The sequence below is a fragment of the Amphiura filiformis genome, chromosome 20 (genome assembly GCF_039555335.1).
Source record: "Amphiura filiformis chromosome 20, Afil_fr2py, whole genome shotgun sequence".
NCBI lineage: Eukaryota > Metazoa > Echinodermata > Ophiuroidea > Amphilepidida > Amphiuridae > Amphiura > Amphiura filiformis.
This window is the reverse complement of record NC_092647.1, coordinates 59695500-59715114: the sequence shown is the minus strand read 5'-3', so window position 1 is coordinate 59715114 and position 19615 is coordinate 59695500. Positions and strand designations below refer to the sequence as shown.

At 36.3% G+C, this 19615-nt stretch overlaps 2 protein-coding genes across 2 annotated transcripts in view; both read right to left on the bottom strand.

Annotated features, from left to right (window-relative positions):
* LOC140142475 (histone-lysine N-methyltransferase 2C-like) overlaps window positions 1-3865 on the bottom strand; it is a 71352-nt gene extending 67487 nt beyond the window's left edge. Inside the window, 2 exon segments of the mRNA XM_072164460.1 lie at window positions 3249-3598; window positions 3756-3865. Coding sequence (XP_072020561.1) covers window positions 3249-3255 — 7 coding nt within the window. The 5' untranslated portion in view covers window positions 3256-3598; window positions 3756-3865.
* A 7058-nt stretch (window positions 3866-10923) lies between these two features.
* The window catches only part of LOC140142473 (uncharacterized), a 34485-nt gene continuing 25793 nt past the window's right edge, over window positions 10924-19615 (bottom strand). The window contains exon 5 of the mRNA XM_072164458.1: window positions 10924-18448. Within this exon, the coding sequence (XP_072020559.1) occupies window positions 18428-18448 (21 nt within the window). The 3' untranslated portion in view covers window positions 10924-18427. The remainder of the gene's footprint in view (window positions 18449-19615) is intronic.

Here is a 19615-nt window from a genome sequence, read left to right as displayed (position 1 = left end):
GATAAGTGCTTATTTCGAACACTGGTTGGGGGTATATATTTTTTTAAATAAAATGTTGGGACAGCACTGGTCTGGATAGGAAAAGCACTCCTTTGAAGGAGTGTGTGCCTTTTTATCCCACATATTATGACATATATCCAATGTAGAGGGACTAGGGATACTGAGCAAGTTTAAAAAAAACCAATACACATCAAAGGTAATCCATACCACCATAACTGTTTAAAATCTGATATCTTTAAAATGTTGATCAGGCTCGTCAATACAAGAAGAGGTGGGGTAGAATGTGGTGGGTAAGGGTGGTTGGGGTAGTGTGCTGGGTAGTGGGTGTGTAGGGTATGGTGGTGGGGTAGTGGGGTGAAGGTGTGATGGGGTATAAGAGGGCATCATGGGTGGTAGGGGTAGTGGAATCGTGGATGGGGTGGTGGGGTAGTACCGGGTATGCAGGGCGGGGTAGGATGGTAGAGTGATGGGGTAGGGTTGGGGTAGTAGGGTCAAACAGTGGCATGGTAGGGTGGGGTAGGGTAGTAGAGGTGGATGAGGGTGGCCTGGGTGGTAGGGGTAGGATGGGGGTACTCGGGGTAGTGGGGTATGGAGGTGGGGATGGTAGGTTTAGTGAGGTCAGGGTGTGGTACGGTAGGGTGATTTGAGGGGGGAGGTGAACTGGTGGTAGGGTTAGGGTGTGGGGGCAGGGTGGTGAGGGTAGAGGGTTAAGTGTGGGGCAGGGTAGGGTGGTAGGTAGTGTGTGGTGGGGTAAGGGTAGTTGTGGTAAGGGTGTCCCTATTCACCCCGGATTAGATGACATTTATGCAAAAAAAATTTGAAAAATCCTGGCAGGATAATTAAATAATCTTTTAGAATAAGTTGTACATGTAGGACCTAGCAGGCTAGGTCTTGGTGCATTTCCAGGTCATTTTCTAAAATAGTGGCTGTGGGAGCAGGAAAGATTTGACCACCCTGTTTTTCAGGGCTATTTTTAGATAATTTTATTTTGGACACCCTGTGTCCTAAATTTATTTTTTCACATCTGCTGAACTATTTTCTAATCACTGTTTGATTGCCCTTTCAACCTATGGAAGTAGAAAAAAATAAGTGTTAACCAAATGTGAAAAAAATGAGATTTCAAAAACTTTACTCATTTTTGTCCCTTTTGACCTCCACAGTCCACATCCCTATTCACCCCATTCTATGGTACTGCACTACGAAGTACAGTCGGTCGTGGTGGGGTACTCAGTCATACTCGGCAGTCCACACTTTTTAATGTGTGCTGGTTCGAAATTCTGAAAATTAGTAAAAGCGTGGGGGTTTCAACTTTTTGGGTAAAAAGCATAGAATGATATAAAGCGTGGGATTCAAATAAAAAGCGTGGTTCACTAAGATTTGGAGGAACCAGGGGCCATTTTCAATTTAAAATGGGCCAATAAAAATAAAGATGTACTGGATGAGTTGAATAAGCACTAGTTGCTTTGAATTTGATATTTTTGGTTCACTATCCAGCGGCCAGTTTTGTTAGAATTTTAAGTGTCCCCTGGTCAACTACAACTGAGATGGAACCAGGGGCCATTTCAGAGTTTCTGGACGCCAAACGGCTCCCGTCTCCCATTAAGGCCAGAGTAATGGGAGAGAACATGAACCTTTTCGAGCATCATTATTTCTGAATTGTATGTCCAAAGTATATAAAACTATAGGCCTACATTGTTGGAAAGGAAATGAGTCAAGGAATCTCATGGTGACGTCAGATTTGTTCAAAAATCTCGAGGTTTTGAAAAAATCACTTTTTTACCCCAATTATTTTGTGACAACTTTTAAAAAAATCCGTTCGGAGTAAAAAAAATTCAGTTAGCTTTTCATCAAGAGACATGAACTTAGGGAAGGTTTTTTTATTTGTTTGAAATTTGTCTCTTTTTTTGAAACATTGGAAAAAAACATGTGAAAAAAGTGCAGAATTTGGCGTACCGGTACTTGAGTTATTTTGAACCAAATTGTGTGTGACTTCATCAATGTATACAAATAGCGGAAAAAAGCAAAAAGTGTGGTGGGGGGGTCAGGAATTTTCAGTATATAGGGTGCCTCAGTAAAAAGTGTGGGGGTCAGGAATTTTCAGTATAGGGTGCCTCAGTAAAAAGGGTGGGGGTAAAATAAAAAGGGTGTGGGTCAAACCCCACTGCCGAGTATGTCAGTATATGGTACCGTACTGTACTAATGACCATACGGGAAGGTGCTGCAAACATGGGTAGCATTTTCATACATGTGTTTTCAGCCTTTTGGTATCAGTGACCCTTTTTTTTCGGAAAAAAAATTTGAAATTGTCCCTAAATTTAGCAGTCAAGTACCGGTAGTTAAAAAAATAAAATAAAGACAATTTGTGACATGATCAAGGGAAATGAGTCGGATGTCGCTATAGCTAAAATAATAATTTCTCGATCATGAGACTTGATGAGAGTATGAATGTAATGCAGCGCTACCCAAAGCGAAAGCGTGTGTGGTAGGCGTTGTATGCCGACGCAATTGTCATTGCGTGCCTATTGAGCTCTCATGATCGAGAAACTATTATTTTAGCTACATATATATTATTGATTTTAAGATATTGGCATTTGAAGAAAGTGTTAAAATTCTTTTGTTTTATATTGTTTTCCGCCATTGATAAATTGACGTAACTTCGCAAAGAAAAGTCGTATCAACACGGGGTTTTCAGTTTCTGAAAGCTCTAAATGTCTTCTTTAGAAACCTATGTGAAACTCATTTTCGCCCAGGGTCGACATGTGACTCATTCCCCTTGATCATGTCACATTTGTGTTAAAATTGGCCAAAAATTGTGAAATTTGGAATATCGATGGTTCCAAACTTCTTGAAAAATTGATATTGGTCCACTTTCAAATTCTCAGCAAAAGAGACACACAAACAAACACACATACCCAGTCCCCCTACCCAAACCTGATTACCCCCCCCCCCTGTAGTAACTAAAAAACAACTTGAATCTTGACTTGATAACTTGATTCTTGAACTGACATGAGTGACTGATAATTTTTCCACTGCCTTATTTATAAATTAGGCACAAATGCAAGATGTCACTCATGGATGTGTGTGCATCAATTTGTATTTTCAATGCATGCGATTGTGTGTGAATACACAACAAAATCATGCATGTGTGCATGCAGGTATGACCAGCTATACACGCATGCAGTGCACCACAAAAGTCTACAATAACAAAACAATGGTCCATTCATTATTGTTAACAATAACAAACTTACCTGACATTCTATTCACAATCAATGAGTGTTAAAGTAGCAACATGATGGTGCAGCTACAGTTCTACCGTTTATAAAATTCACAGGGTGTTCTGAATCACGTCCCTGCTGAATCAAGAGGGTGGGGATCTCCGCTTTCTCACGCCGCCGCGTCTCCAAATTTGCGGCACGTACAAAACAAGCTGGTAGGTACACGAAAGAGTTGATGTAAATTTCCCGATAGCCAAAAAAACAGTATTTCCTTGAATTGGAAATTATTTTCTCCAAGATCGTAGTAAAATAAGAACAATAGAAGCCAGATCAGGTGATGCTTTGTTGAAAACTGAGTTCCTTTCTGCCCTACGAACAAAATCCTGCAAATAAAAAAATCCAATTAAATGCGGCGTCACGTCACACAGCAGTTTAAAACGATACCACATAAAACGATTTAAAACCCACATCATATTATCCTTTTGAAAAATTATTTAATTTCAATATTAGGTGCTAAAAATAACAAAATTTATAACTTACAATTTGCAGAATAATTCACGCCTATTTCAGTTTAGTTTCCAGGGGTGTATACAGAGAAAGAAAAGCTTGAAATTTTTGTTCAGCGAACGATTTTACTCCATTAACGCCGCCATATTGGAAACCGATTCACGTCACATGACCTCCACCTTAAACGAAAGCTAACGCCACAAATAGTGCTTAATCTAATTAAAAATATAAATGAAATGCTTTTTTATGAAACTACCATAAGTTTTATCGCTTATTTAAGTTCCCAAATATGTTCTTTGATTATTATTTTCTTCCTTAAGTTATCATTTTTCAAGCTTTTCATTTAATTTACGCCTGTGCGGATTGATATGCACAGGTGAATGAACTGACCTCTTTATTATGTTAATGAGGACGGTATATACAAAGAAAAAAGGAGACGCTCTTCAATTCCAAAAAGGGTAAAAACTAAATCCAAATTAAAATAGCCATTGTCTATTATTAAATTAATTAATTAATCAATTAATACTGACAACAATTTTAAACTGGTACATTTAAGCAGTATAAAAAAGAAGAAGAAGAATGCGAAAAAGCCCGAAAAAAGCAGTAGTGATGAGTCGAGTAAACTTTTTGATTCAAAATAAATAGGAATAAATAGGAGGTTAGGCCTACGCCTATATGATAGGCCCTATTAACATTTTAATTGTTTTTTCGTTGTTGTTGTTTTTTTTTTTTTTTTTGTGTGTGTGCAATGTTTATGTAATTCAGCTATTTGGCTGCGATATCATACATTTTTAATAAACCTTGAATATATTCCCGGCGCGGCGCCTTTTCAAGAAAAACTTTGAATTTTCAAGTTTAAAAAAGTCACAACTTTGATCGAGTTTCTTCAATGTAGGCCTAGGGCCTACATATAGGCTACATGTAGGCCTACTTCCATCTTGGGAATTAAACTGGCAGTGCAATAGTTCTGTGCGACAAAAAAAATCAACAATAACAACAATTAACAATTAAACACCAACAACAAATAAATAAATAAACAAAAAATCTAAGCAGAATTAAAAACACAATTTAAAATCAGAGTTTAAAATACTAAAATTAACACTTTTCACAATAGGCCTACACACTTCATCATCATGTAGGCTAAAAAAGCTCTTAAAAAAAAGCGTGTTAATTATTAGGCCTAGCCTATACTCGACTCTTAAACATTTTCAACGACGTACGGTAGGGCTTAGTGCAACAATTTTTATCATGGAAAAAAGAGGTGTTGTAAAAGTGATTTCTGGGGCACCCCCTCCCCGATCATGCCAATGTTTCTTTGTTTATTCGCATTTGGATTTTCTGCTCATACGATTTTGCTAGTTTTTTTGTTTTTGTTTTGTTTTTAGTTGATTCAAGTTGAGTTTAGTCAGAAAACCGTAATGTTGGGTTATAAGGGTATATACAAAGGGTGTAAAACGATTTCATAACATTAAAAAAACATTTTGATAACCTACTGCAAATATTTAAACATATAGGCCTAATGTTATTTAGCTGTTGACAAAGTATTTGGCAAAAAAATGTTTGCAAAAATAGTTTACATTAAATAACATTTTAAAAATACCCTATTGTTGTGGTGTGTTTTCATACAAAACATTTTAAAATGTTTTCATGACCTTTATATAACCCCACATTTATTAAAACGTTTTTACCTAAACCAAAACTCAAAATAGGCCCCTATAACCTGTTTATAACGTTTTAATGTGTTAATTAAAGCCATAATGTACGATTTCGTTAGTCTTTGGGATTATTAGCTAATAGGCCTACCTGTGAAGGTTTTTTTGACGAAATAATGAGGTAAAATGGAAGAAAACCACTTAGAGCTCTAGGCCTATGCATGGGGATTTGGTGAATAAAAATTAAGGGTTAGTCTTTTACATGGTATTTCCGTTGGGCATTCTATTTTGAGAAAAAACAAAAACCGAAGACGTAGGAGGAGGTCCTTTTTCTTTTTTTCCCAAATGTGAGATTCTGAGGGAGAAACACCCTATATAAGTAGGCCTACCACAGCAAGTCGTTGGAAGTGATGTTCTCTAATAACCTTATGTATAAAGTTGTCTAAAGAGACTATTCCAAAGTCTTTAAAAAAAAAATTAAAAATCCGACAAATACGGCCTACATGTAGCAGAAATAGAGGAGGAGGGGACGAAAACCAATTAATTGAAAGACATTTTTTTTTCTAAGTTGGCCCTATGCCTAAGAGCTCCTAAGTTGTGTAAATGCCCGCGGCAAGTGCATTATATGAGCCTAATAACGAATGGAATGAATATTTATAGGCCTATAGCAAAGTTCTGAATAATTTTCAACTCGTGAATAGATCACAGCAATAAAATCAGCTAAAATCGTCACTGCGCTGCTAGCTACTGCTGCCCGCCGCTGCATGACTGATTTGTCAGCCTGGTTGTAATTTATGGCAGGCCCTGATTTATGGGGCGTTATCAAGCCCTCACTAATAATACCGACACTCCAATAAATGAGGGCGCTCATTAATCTCAAAATCTGTCTGTCCAGGGACCAGGCCTATAAGGCCGTATAAAATTAATGTTTTGGTTCTCGTCCAGAGGATTTTCATGAATTGATGAGGGAGGGAGGTGTTTTTTGTTTTTGTTTTTGTTTTTTCAATGTAAAATTAGGATTGTCAGTAGTTTTCGGTCTTCTCCAACAGTGCTCGAGGAAACGATGAGGCCCTTTTTTTTCCAAATGTGAGATTCTGAGGATAAACCCCTAGAGTACCACAAAAAGACTTGGAAGTGATGCTTGTTCTCTAATAAACTTATTTATATGTATGAAGATTTCATAAATCATTCCAAAGTCTAAAAAATTGAAAAATCTAAAAAAAAAAAAAAAAAAAATCTGACAAATCCCAGAAATTGAGGAGGGAGGGGACGAGAACCAAAATATTAATTTTACACGGCCTAATAATACGCCTTGTATTGACAATATTTTGGGTAAAACAAGTAAAAGGGGTCTGGAATGAGCCGGGGAATGAGCGTTTTGAGCGTTTCGACAGTATTTTTTGTGGGACATGAGAGCACATCAGACATATCGAATTGCATTCTGAATACGAAGAATGTAGGTCCTATTTCTGATATCAAATAATTTTCATTTTTTGAAATTCACGATATAATAATAATAATACAAATTTACAAATTAGTAAGTTGATATTTTTCACATTTTTGATATATAAGAGTCCTCGAAGTAAATTTTATCAATCTAATGATATATTCTTTAAGTGTAAAGCCGACGATCAATTGAAAATTTTGACCTTTCATATTGAAGATATAGATTTTTTCCCCGGCCACATCTTCAATACGAAATGTCAAAATGTTCAATTGATCGTTGGCTTTTCATCCCACCTATAGCCTACATACACTTTAAGTACATATCATCAGATTTATAAAGTTTACTTCGAGTATAAAAAATTGTTAAATATCAAAAATATCAATTTTTAATCATTTGCCATAAAATGTGTATTACATTGCACGAATTTCAAAAAATCAAAATTATTTGATATCAGAAGGACATTCTTCGTATTCAGAATGCAATTCGATGGTCTGATGTGCTCTATAATGTCCCACAATAAATACTGTCCAAAGGTTCATACCCCATCTAAGCGGGCGAGGTAACGATATTCCCGACGAGATTATGGCAGTATCTGACATCATAAGCAATGTGACCACTAATGGTGGTGGTGAATGAATTGTCTTTTCCAGGGTGTCTTGTCAATAAGGGGCTGTGCAATAATTATGAGCTGTTTTCCTACGCCTTTTTAGAGCCTTTTATTTAAAAGGGCGCCCCATGAATGTGTGCCAAAATCGCTTGCCCCCCCCCTCTCGGCTTGCCAAAAATTGCTTGCCCCCCCCTTTCGGCTCGCCAAAATTTCTTGCCCCCCATTTTACCCTCCCCAGGGCTCATAATTATTGCACAGCCCCTAAATACTTAACGAAAATTAAACTACACTGCAAAAACAGTTTCTAGAGATTTGAAACTTGTTTGTCCTCGATTGTAAACACGTTTATAATCTGAACACCAATGTCAAATTTCAAAACATCATGTGTTTAATATCTAAACACAAGGCATCAAATTCCTAAACATGTTTAACATTTAAACATGTTTTACAAATCAAGGACAAGGTGGTGTCTATAGAATATAGTGTTAATCTCTAGACACTGTTTTCGCATTATACATTGCCTCCTCACTCGGCTCTCAAACTTGCCCTAGGCCTATTCATTGGCTTATGAAGATTTTGAACATGGAGGTGGGGGCTGAAAAGTTTGTGGGCCACCCTGGGGTGCCTTTCCCCCCTCGAAGTCAGAAAATTTAGCAAAATATTGGGGGCATGCAATGCATGGCTCAGTGGTGCGGCTCAGTGAGATTCGGAAAACGGTAGGCGTATACTCATATCAGTGTGCTCATACCACATTTGCGCCGTGAAAAAAAAAAAGAAGTATAATAATTTTCCGATTATCATTAGGCCTACGGTTAAATGACTTATGAAGAATTTTCACTTTTTAGGCCTATTTCGCTCAAAGGGGCTGGCATTTTCTTCGGAAGGGGGGGGGGGGGAATTTACAAAAATTCGGCGTAAATAAAATTGCGACTCCCCCTATTTCGGCACCACCACCGACACACCTTACCCCCTAAACAGGCTAAAATTAATTGTATTGAAATCAGTTTTTTAAAATAAAATAAACACACTATCTGTGGTCATCTTGTGATTCCCTACATTTTGGTGATCAAAATGTTATGACACCCCCTATTTTTCTTTCCCAAAATTTATGACCCCCCCCTGAATATTTGGGACCCACCCGCTTCCGAAGAAAATGCCAGCCCCTAAGTCTAACGCTCTTGGAAAAATAAAAGTTCATAGCTCGCACTATATTTAGCGTTAGCTTTGGATATTTAATTATTTTCTTTATTTTCCACCGACTCCGGGTGAATAGGCCTAAGGGACCGATCGTTATTTACGGCAGGGGGGGTAATGGGCATTTGGGAAAAAATATCGACAAACAATTTCGCGTTCCCCCCTCGCGTCCGCTCAAAATGTTCGGATTCCCCCTTGTTTTCCCGAATTTCTCCATTTAAAACTTAACAATCCCCCCTTCTAGTTCAACAAAAAAATTTGTGTTTCCCCCTCAAGACCCCAAAAAAAATTCGGATTCCCCCCTTAAAACGCCCATCCCCCCCCCCTGTCGTAAATAACGATCACTCCCTAAAGGACCGTTCACAAACACTTGTAAGGTGGGCCTGTTGCAAAACAATTTCATCGCAAAAATGTTTCGGCCCTCCCCCCTTTACAGATCTCAAAAATTTCAGGGCCCCCCTTTATTTATTTAATTATGGGTCAACCCCATAGAAAAGCATATAAACTTAATTTTTCCAGGAAAATTTGCGGTCATTTATTTCAGCTCCCCCCCTTAGGAGGGTCAAACATTTTCAGGCCCCCCTTTTTTGCATCAGGTCCCCCTAACAAGTGTTTGTGAACGGTCCCTAATCAATAAAATAATTACATATCCAAAGCGAACGTTAAATAGGGGACTCCGCCTAATGTGCAGTTTGTATGATAAAATTGTCAAGTAGGCCCCTACGATGTAAAGCTGCTAAGCCAAATAATTCTGAGGGCTTCTGAGGTACTACTGTCTGTTCAATTAGCTTAGATTCTTGAATTTTTAAGATATTTGAAAAAATAAAAAATTGTGGTCAATGTCATCAAAGAAAAGTGTTAACACAGCCGTAGACCTAACGTGATTATTACTTTTCAAATTCTAAAGTTCAATTTAAAACCCCATTTCTTTTCAATTTTGGTCTTTTCCGCGATATTTTTATAAAAAGCCGTAGAACGTCGGGTACCATAAAATTTTTGGAATCAATCCATTTAGAGCAATGGGGACGAATGTCACAATGCGCAGAGATGGTATTTATTCGACCATCCGCATCAGGAAGTATTGTCCAGCAAAATATTTGCTAGTATGCCTAATTTGTGTTGAACTTGAAACCCTACTGTCGAAACATTACGTTATTATTTATGGGAACTAAGGTTTTCTAAAATAGGCCCAGCTTATATAAATACATTCCTTGTGTATTTATTTATTTATGTATTTATTTATTTATTTATTGTGCGAATGGGTCTGAGAATGGGTCTGAGAAGGTGTAGGCCTATTATAAAACTACACATTTAATTTCAATTTGTTATTTCGTTTTGTTTGTTGAATACAAACTGAACTGAAACTTTTAAAATGTCAAGCGAATGCTGATATTCTTGGGAAGGAATGGTGGTATTAAACAAAACTCAATTTACATTGTAAACCAGTTGAGAACGAAATCCATATATAATAATTTTAATGTCCTTGTTTAGGAAAAAATAATGCTCAGAATAATGTTATGCATAAAACGTACTCGCGCCATATAATTTCGTGTAACAAAAACCGGTGGACCATCATCACCTATAGAACTTATCCAATAACCGGAACGGTATAACAATTGAAATGGCAGGACCGATTGGTGGACAGATTGTTTTGCTAAATTGGATAGGGTCTATGCCCTAAGTTAAGAATGGACCGTCCCACTCGATTTGTAAAAAGGTCGCGAACCCTTTCGGTACCGGTGGACCCAAGTAACTGCCCAAAATGAGGCAAAATTGAAAAGAAATGGGGTTTTAAATTGAACTTGGGAATTTGAAAAGTATAAATCACGTTAGGTCTAAGGCTGTGCTAACACTTTTCTTTGATGACTTTGGCCACAAGTTTTTATTGTTTCAAATATCTTAAAAATTCAAGAATCTAAGCTAATTGAACAGACAGTAGGTATAGAAGCACTGTGGTATAGAAGCATGAGAATTTCCACAATGAAGTAGGCCTATGATCCAAAGTTTATTCAGATTAAAATAGAGGTCACGAAAGGTCATGCGGGGTAAAATTTAAAAATTTATCCAATCTTTTCTTATCACAAGGATTTCAAAAATGTTTAGTTTGCTCTCTAAATTCCCAAGATTAAAAAGTTTATATTATTACATTGCGATGAGGGACAGACCTCTCAAATTGAAGATATATATTGTCCCCCAAATGTTCAATGTCTTTTAGCACTGAAATGGTAATAAATGAAAAATAATACATTTATACAGACATTTTAGACAGTGTTGAATAAAATCAAACACGATGAAACAAAATTTGAAGAATTATTTTATTCTTGATTCTATACCATAACACATAATCTATGTGAATACGTTATTATTACAATGGTTGTAACAGAAATGTATGAAGTATAGTATATAAGAAAAATATAACATTTAAAGCTATTACATGATGCTTACACATTTTAGTGCATATTTGCGTAATATAGAATAAAGAAAGCAGCATGTTTAAAACATCCACGTAAAATTGTCCATGAACTCATATAGGAGTTGAAAATGCACTTACTATTATAATACAAAGAGATGCAATTTACACAAAACCAAAGGAGACATGCTTAAATAAAGCATTATCTTGCTTCTGGAAAAAAAACCCCAAAAAACCCAGTACATCACAGCCTAAACACCAGCGCTGGTGGTAGCAAATCATTGTCCAAAATAACATAGCGATAAAATTATTAGCAAATTCAACAACTTGCAACATTTACTGTTCACATTTTAATTTTTTTTAAAGTTGCCACAAAACAATTCATAGCACATAACTTTTTGACCAAATGTTTCTGAGACAAATCTTTTTCTTTTTGGCCTTAGATATTAAAAACGTTTTTGATAGAAAACATTGAAATAATATTAAATGTCTAGTTATTAAGAGATAAGGAAAATGTTAAAAAAAACATTCTTTAACTTTTGGGATAAAATGTTTTAAAAGATATTTTGTGTTTGCTGGAAATAGCACACCATACGATTATGATACTATTATTATTATATTGGTTATTTATTACCATGATTTATGTTATTATCATTATCACTATTATTGCTTCTGCTAATATCGTTATTGAATTACATTTGTACATTGTATTATTGATTAGTGATTGGCAAAATAAAATATGAATGAATGAATGATATGCTTCTACACTTCAGCATTCTGATTTTACACAATTCTGATTTTTTACACAAATATACTTGTGAGCTTAAAATACCCTGTGCAAAACACAGCCCAAGATGTTGTATGTATGAAAAAAATCTTGATTAATGTTTTTTAAATATTTTGGTTTTTAATCAGCCAAGTATATTAACTGATACACAAATCATGATCTAGGCCCTGTAATGAAATAGTAATTTTCATTTTACCACATTAGTTTGGCAAATCAAATGGAACATATCTGATAGTGCAGATGAAAACTAAGTATCATTTTGCCATTTTGTGCAAAAAAAGCCCAGTAAGGCGACGAAAAAAGAAAACCCTGTTCTACGGGCCCGACCGACCCAGATTTTGAACAAATTGGGGGAAAATTTTTTCCTGTACAAATGAATGCCGACCCAAATTTCGGAAACAAAATTGTTTTTGTTTATTTTCTCAAATTGCAAATTATTTACAGATTTTGGTGATTTTTTGGGTCATTTCAAAAAAAAAAAAAAAAAAAAAAAAAGGCTGACCGACCGACTCGACTTGAAAGGTCTGTCCGCCCGTAGAACAGGGTTTCTTTTTTTTCGTCGCCTAATCTTACAATATTTTACCTTAACTCCAATGCCTGAAAATTAGATTAAACAAAGCACACTTAAAAATTACATCCACACACTTTTAAAAAACAACACTTCATGTCCGTCTAATTTCAATAATTTGCTAAACCAGTCATGAGCTCCCAAGATGTGCAATAGAAGTGATTAACAGTTTTGCAATGTTGCATAGAAAGTCACTTGTATACTTCGCTAGTATTAATTTAGTTAAAGAATAGGCCTACATAATAAGACACTGAATGATGAAGATGTGAAAATAAAGAAGATTTAAAGTTGCATAGAAAGTTTTCCTAGATAGATGTCTAAAGGCACAATAGTTTTAAAGATTTTGTTCTTGAAAGACATTATCAAAAGTATTACAAAAATATTCTAAACATGAAAAGTTTTATACAGATTTCAGCGATTACATATAGTTAACTTTTACACATGCAATATATAATACTATTTAAAGGTTAGAACTTGGTTATTTCTCTTGTGGTAGACTCCCCTCCCCTAGGGTGGGGTGGGTGAGGCAACAAGATGGTAGACATGCATGATGACAAAATGTTTTCACCAACTCCTAAACAGGTTTCGTATCTACCAGAAAAAAAATATCCCTAACAGAATACCCTGTACCATACTGACTTTTTAAGCAAAATTAACTAGTTGGTAATTAAACATACACAATCAATTCAGAATGTGGGCCAGAAAATATACAAAAGAGTTGTCCACATAGTTTTTTTGCTGCCTCAAAATTGTGACATGAACAATGCATTAAAATAATGTACTAAATTGAATATGGTTGATACCACAACAGGACACACTCATTTGTCCTGATTATATCTCCTATGACAATGATATTGAAACCAACTGAATGATACTCAATACCTCCTGATACACTAGTGATATACCAATTATTAGTATTGGTTTCTTTCCAATACATTATTGTAAATCATAATGTATTGCACCGTATAATTTTGACTTTTGATGCAAAAATACCAGATTTGTTTCTGTTCCCAAAGTACATACAGTGGTGAACAAATTGGTATAAAGAAACAAATAATTTTGCAGAATGTTTTAATATGTTGTATTTTTAAAAATTTGAATTGGTAGCTTTTAAAATCAATTACGCCATCTTAATTAAATCCCAAGTCTCAAAGCTGCTACCAGCGTTAGTAAAATCATGTAAGTTTTCAACACAGAGAAGAATTATTTTGAAGCAGTGACTTTATTTGTCTACTATCCCAACATTTGCAATAGACATTGGATACCTTCTGCACAAAATGCTTGTCCCAAAGCCTGTACTGACACATTAAAAGATAAAACCTGCATTCCGCATTAGGTTTTCAATTTCTCACAAGCTTTGAGACTCAGGATTTAATTAAGGTGGCCTTATCAATCAGAAATTGTGTTTTGTCACTAGTATTAGTTGTCTTGTCAATACCAAAGGGAAGTGAATATCATCTAACAATTGATGAGATATATTGAACATAACAGTCACAGACCTGCAGAGGGTGAAAAAAAGCTCAACTTTTTCCCTTTAAAGTTACACCTTTTTTGACGGAAAAATTCACAACAGGTGTGCTTTTACTGAAAACCCCCATTGAAATCAGCACTTCTTGAAGGAAAATTTTATGACAAGTCCACTTTTTAGCCCCTACACCTCAATAAATCCTGGCTATGGACCTGAACAGTCAGGCAACATAAACATTATAGCAGTAAATAATAAACTTTAATATGTTTCATATATGTATACATCCATATCAAAACGATGCACTTGTCGGCTGCTACATGTGTCTCATTTCACGTTTAGGTCACTTCAAATCATCCCCAAGTCAAATTGTATAAAGACTGTTCTCTGTATTCCTAAACCATGTGACTTGGGATGATTTGAAATGACCTTCACTTTGGAGATGGGCTGGTATTTATTCCTATAGAAAAATTATCAAATTCGTGTACATCGTGGAACATACTCTTTGCGTGGCTGTGCGTAGTAAGCAGTTGCATGCAGATAGCCTCGCTCATATGGACGCGTAGAGAAGCGTAGTACGCGCGTGTAGTTAGCATGATTAGTCGCGAGTAACAAGCGTAGTTGAATGTTCCACGATGTACATGAATTTAATATTTTTTCTATAGCTATTATGTGAAATGAGACACATGTAGCAGCCGACAAGTGCATCGTTTTGATATGGATGTACACATATTTTAAGCATCTGATCTATTATAAAACATGTTTTGATATATTATGGCAAACATGAGAACTCCTATACACACAATCTGATTCAATCACACCAAAGTCTGCGATAAATGAAATTGAGATATGGCAAAAATAAGGGGGAAACAATTAAGAACATGGACATAATCAAAAGGCCACCTGCATACATGGGACTTTGAGATTTCAACATAGTAAGAAGTTAACTCAATTGTTAACTTCTACATTGGTCTGAGTGGATCAGATTGTATCAGTCACATTTGAAGAGATCACTATACTCTGATCAGCTCTTAATAGGCGGGCAGGCATGGGAATACGCATTCATGAAAAAGTCTGGAAAAGCGTGTAAAATTGGACAAAAACACCTGAAAATGGGCTGAAAATAAATAAAACTGCGGAAATTTTGACATAAAAACAGAATGGTTCCAGAGTTTTGACTGGAAATTCTCATGCCTGGGTGGGACTCATAACATTGTGGATTGATAAAGAATGGCGTACACACAGCTAGGCGCAGCACCTACGTGAACTGCGCTTTTGAGTTTTGCGTGAATGACGCGTGCTTTTGTGAATTTACGCGTGCGTAAGTTGGAACTTTTTTGACTCGCGCAGTAACAAAAACCGAATAATTCCCGCCTATTAAGAGCTGATCATAGTATACATGTATACAATGTTTATACAATATGTTTCTTTCTTAAACTACAAAATACAAATTTCTTTTATAACCACACCGAGTTGATAACATAAAATCTTGAGTAAATAAACAAAAACGGTACACTGTATATGAATGCCTCCCTGACATCCTTAACATACAAATGCAATATCCTTTGATTACATTGAGTTGATAATATTAAAGGAGTATTTCGTGATCGTAGCATCCTCTTTTTATGACATTTTTCAGTTGATATCCACAAAAAAAACGTATTCCCAAAATTTCGGTTGATACCGAAGTTAGGTTTGTGAGTTATGCATAATTATGTGTATTACACTGCTCCATAGGCCATGTGTTGTAATTTCGTTCTGGTATACCAGAACAAAATTCAAATTTCATGATATCTTTGCTAAATGAATTAATCTGCAAGAATTCTTTTGTACACAAACAGTATGTAGCTAGAGGTTTCCAGTGGTATAAAAATCTCAACTTTTTTGAGAAAAGTGGGGGGATGAGGCTGTGGATCACGAAATGCCCTTTTAAAACTTGAGTAAATAACAACAATAGACACAACGTGGACAAACACATAAGATGCAAAGGAAGCATTTTTATGAATGCCTCCCTTACATCTTTAAAATACATGCAATTTGTTTTAATTTCACCAAGATGATGATATAATTTAAAACTTGGGTACAAACAGTGGTGCCACCATGTGGTGTACATACCCACTCATCCTGCTCTTTGCCCCAGTCAAAATAAGGATTAAGGCAAATTTCCACATTTTAGACCAAAAATGCCTAATTTTAGGCAGTGTTTGGAACTCCAAAAATGTTCTTGCCTCCCCCCTCCAAAAAATCCTGGTGATGACATAGAAAAAGACATTGGCTTTTATTTTAACGGATACCTCCCCTTACTTCCCTAATTTACATAACCTACATGAATTATATTTTGAGTTTTCAAGGACTTTAAAGGATTGTAATTAAATAACATCAATAGGACACAACATTCTATATTCAAGAAAAGAATTATTCAAACAAACAGCTAAAATTTAAACTGTATGATATGAATGCATATCATATTTTGCAGGAATGTAATGCAAAGAGACACATGAAACTCCTAATTAATGTATTAATTGATAACCATCTGCTGTCTTTTACAGTTTATCCAAAACACACACACACACATTTTTTTATACTTGGCCAACAAACCCCCTGGATTGGATTGGGCAGGATACGAGGCTGTGACTCCAAAAACATACCACAGTTATTTGGACTTTGAAATTATTCCTGTTTTAAGGTATTTAACTTTTGTAAAAACAGTGTCAGTGACAAATTAGCACTTATCCTTGATTTGTAAAGGAAAATGTGAAAAAGCACCAGTTTGAAATAAACTTGCATTCCTTAGCTGTACTACCTTAATCTACATGTCAACCTTTTTACATTGTATACAGTTTTAAAATTGACTTCTAAGAGAACTTTATATCGATTGTGTCATACACTATATAAAAACATTTGTACAAGTATAATCCCCTGACAATTCAATGTCATTGCCAATTACCATATAGTTTGCTAGGGCCTATTTCCCCCAAAATAGTCCCCTATTTCCCCTAAAACAAAATGACTAAAATACCTCTTTAAAGGGTGACATATTTTAAGTTGCAGTATTGGCAGAAGTGTCTGACACATTATTATGGCATGTATACAAAATAAAATAAATTATTTATAAACTTTATAATACAAAATCCAGTATGTTCAATATTTTAACAAATTATCCAAATTGGCAAGTCCAAAATTGGTCAGTCCAATTTTACAAATATTGCTTACATTACTTTAACTTACATATTATAGGAAAGGGGGAAGTGTATACTATAGACTACATTATAGGCTATATGAAAGGGAGATGGGATCTTGAAACTATAGATCTTTGTCTGTTGAGTATCCATGTGAAAAAAGGACAACAAACAAACAACTAATGAGAGACAAACATTATCCCATGTAAATACAAAATTACTTCTTTCATATAATAGCCCACACTGCAAAAATTATACTCGTCCATGTATATGTTGCTGTGGGGGTTCACGGGACTTGCCCAGCACAATGAGCCTGAATGAGTTGCTGGTACCCACACCGGGTAAAGTGAAGTAAAGAGATTTACATCCCTTGCCCAAGGACACAACACATTGGTTGTTATGTGACTTGAACCCACAACCCTATGATTACGGGGTCCAATCACTTAACCACCAAACATTGTGCTCCTGTGGAGAAAGGAATGGTTTCCAATTGTTACACAATTCTGAATTAGATATACTTAGCACACATTTTAAGAGTAAATTTGTATTTCCTATATCCTTGGTGGTATTTACCAATAAATACCCTTATGTCCCATCCGGAAATTAATTTACACATAAAACAAATTACCAGCATATCATGGTGGACTATCAATGTAAATTATGAAACATGGTCTTCATCCGTGGCATTGTCTTTTTAAAAACATTTCTTGTTTGAATTTCATTTAATGTAAGGACTTTAAAGTGAGTTGATACTAAACTGACAATGATTACCCAGTGGTGGATGTGGCAAGTATCACAGGGTGCGACCTCTCCAATCGGCCAAATCCGCAAATCACTCATTTCAGGTACTAATAGCCCCAGTGTTAGCCTCTCAGCAGCACCCCCCCCCCTCCATAATTTGACCTATAGGGGATAGGAGGTTATTTTGTATTCAAGTTAAGAATGGGTTATTCCAGTTGAAATCCATACACCCCCTATGGAAGACATGACCTTGACCTTAATCTTCAAGACATGGATTGCAAACTTCAAATGGAGTTAAATGTTGGCATCTATACAGCGCCTTTCACAGGGATCAAAGCGCTTTGATTCCATTGTTGTTAGAGTTACTTGAATGGGCGACTCCATTTGAAATCTTCACCCCCCTGTGTAGGAGATTAAGGTCATGTCCTCCATAAGGGGTGTATGGATTTCAACTGAAATAGCACAATGTCATTATTTCCCTACACAGTACCCAAACATTTTGTTAGAGTAATGGTGCCAGGAACCACTTACACAACACAGTTGCATTTTTCTTATTAATTATGAGAAGTACAATGTATACTATGTTGAGGTATCCATCCAGAGTCCTGGGGTCATCAGCCTGTCTTTATTGAAATGGGTCAAACAATAGATGTAATCAACAGCCTTCCACACAACACTGTAGTAAAAAAGAAAGAAATATAGTGGATTTTCGTCAGACCTAAATAAGATAAATTACAACCCCCAAGACCTGCCAGAAGAGCATCTTCATTACCTCTGACCTCATAATCCATATCACAATGTCAGCTAAATTATTTGCCTTTTGTCAAGAGCAACATTTGTGTACATGATTGTATTCAACTGGTTGACCTTTATCATGTACAACAGGATGTGTGGATAGGTAACTGCTATAAGGTGGGCATTCTCTATAGCTCTTAATCAGAGCCTTCATGATATGACAAAGTTCATTCTAGTCCACAAACCATGCACTGCCCCTTCCCTCTGATCGAGATATAGTGACCGATGCCAGCTGAGGCACTGGTCTGTCTATAATATTTTTCACCCTGATGTTTCGCGCCCGCATCTATGTGACTCTTTAAGTGTGTGCGTGCGTACGCCAACGCTTGAGCGTCCCCTATAGTCTGTCTTCTCTTAAGTTGAGAGATGTTGGATTTTACAGTGGCAGCTTTGAATCATGCATGCTGACCTAATCCTGCGGGTGTACACACATGTATAGAAGGGCGATTTATCCGTATGCTGGTGATGCAACTGCGTAAATGCACAGATTCGAATCTGCCACTGCAAAATCCAACATGGCATTACTCTCAACTAGAGACGAGACAGACTACATGAAGCTCTTATGAAATGTGCACTGACGTCACTGCCACATCAGGGTAGTAAATGGTATATGGTATAGTACACCCACAGATGAGTAAGAAACAGACCGTGTGCAATCAGTCAAAGTCCCTGTGTATTGTATGATGCGAGTTCTCGCATATTCAGGGCCGATTGTTCGATCGTGCCATGTCTAACAATCACGCCAGCGCTGCGCGACTTCGCAATAGAGTGTTGCGTGCTTTCGTGACAGAATAGACTGTGAAAATATGCGGTAATTGCGTAGCAGTCTCACCTGTCGCATTTTATGGAACAATTGGCCCTCATTATCGGGTGATACCGAGACTTTGACTGATTGCACACGGTCTGTTTCTTTCTTGTCTGGGAGTACACCACTGAGAGAGTATGTCATGGTTTAAAGATAACTACTGATATTGACAACTAATCTTGCCTCAGAAGCTGAACTAGTTCTCAACTAAGTTAAGTGAAGCACCATTTTATAATTTTAGTA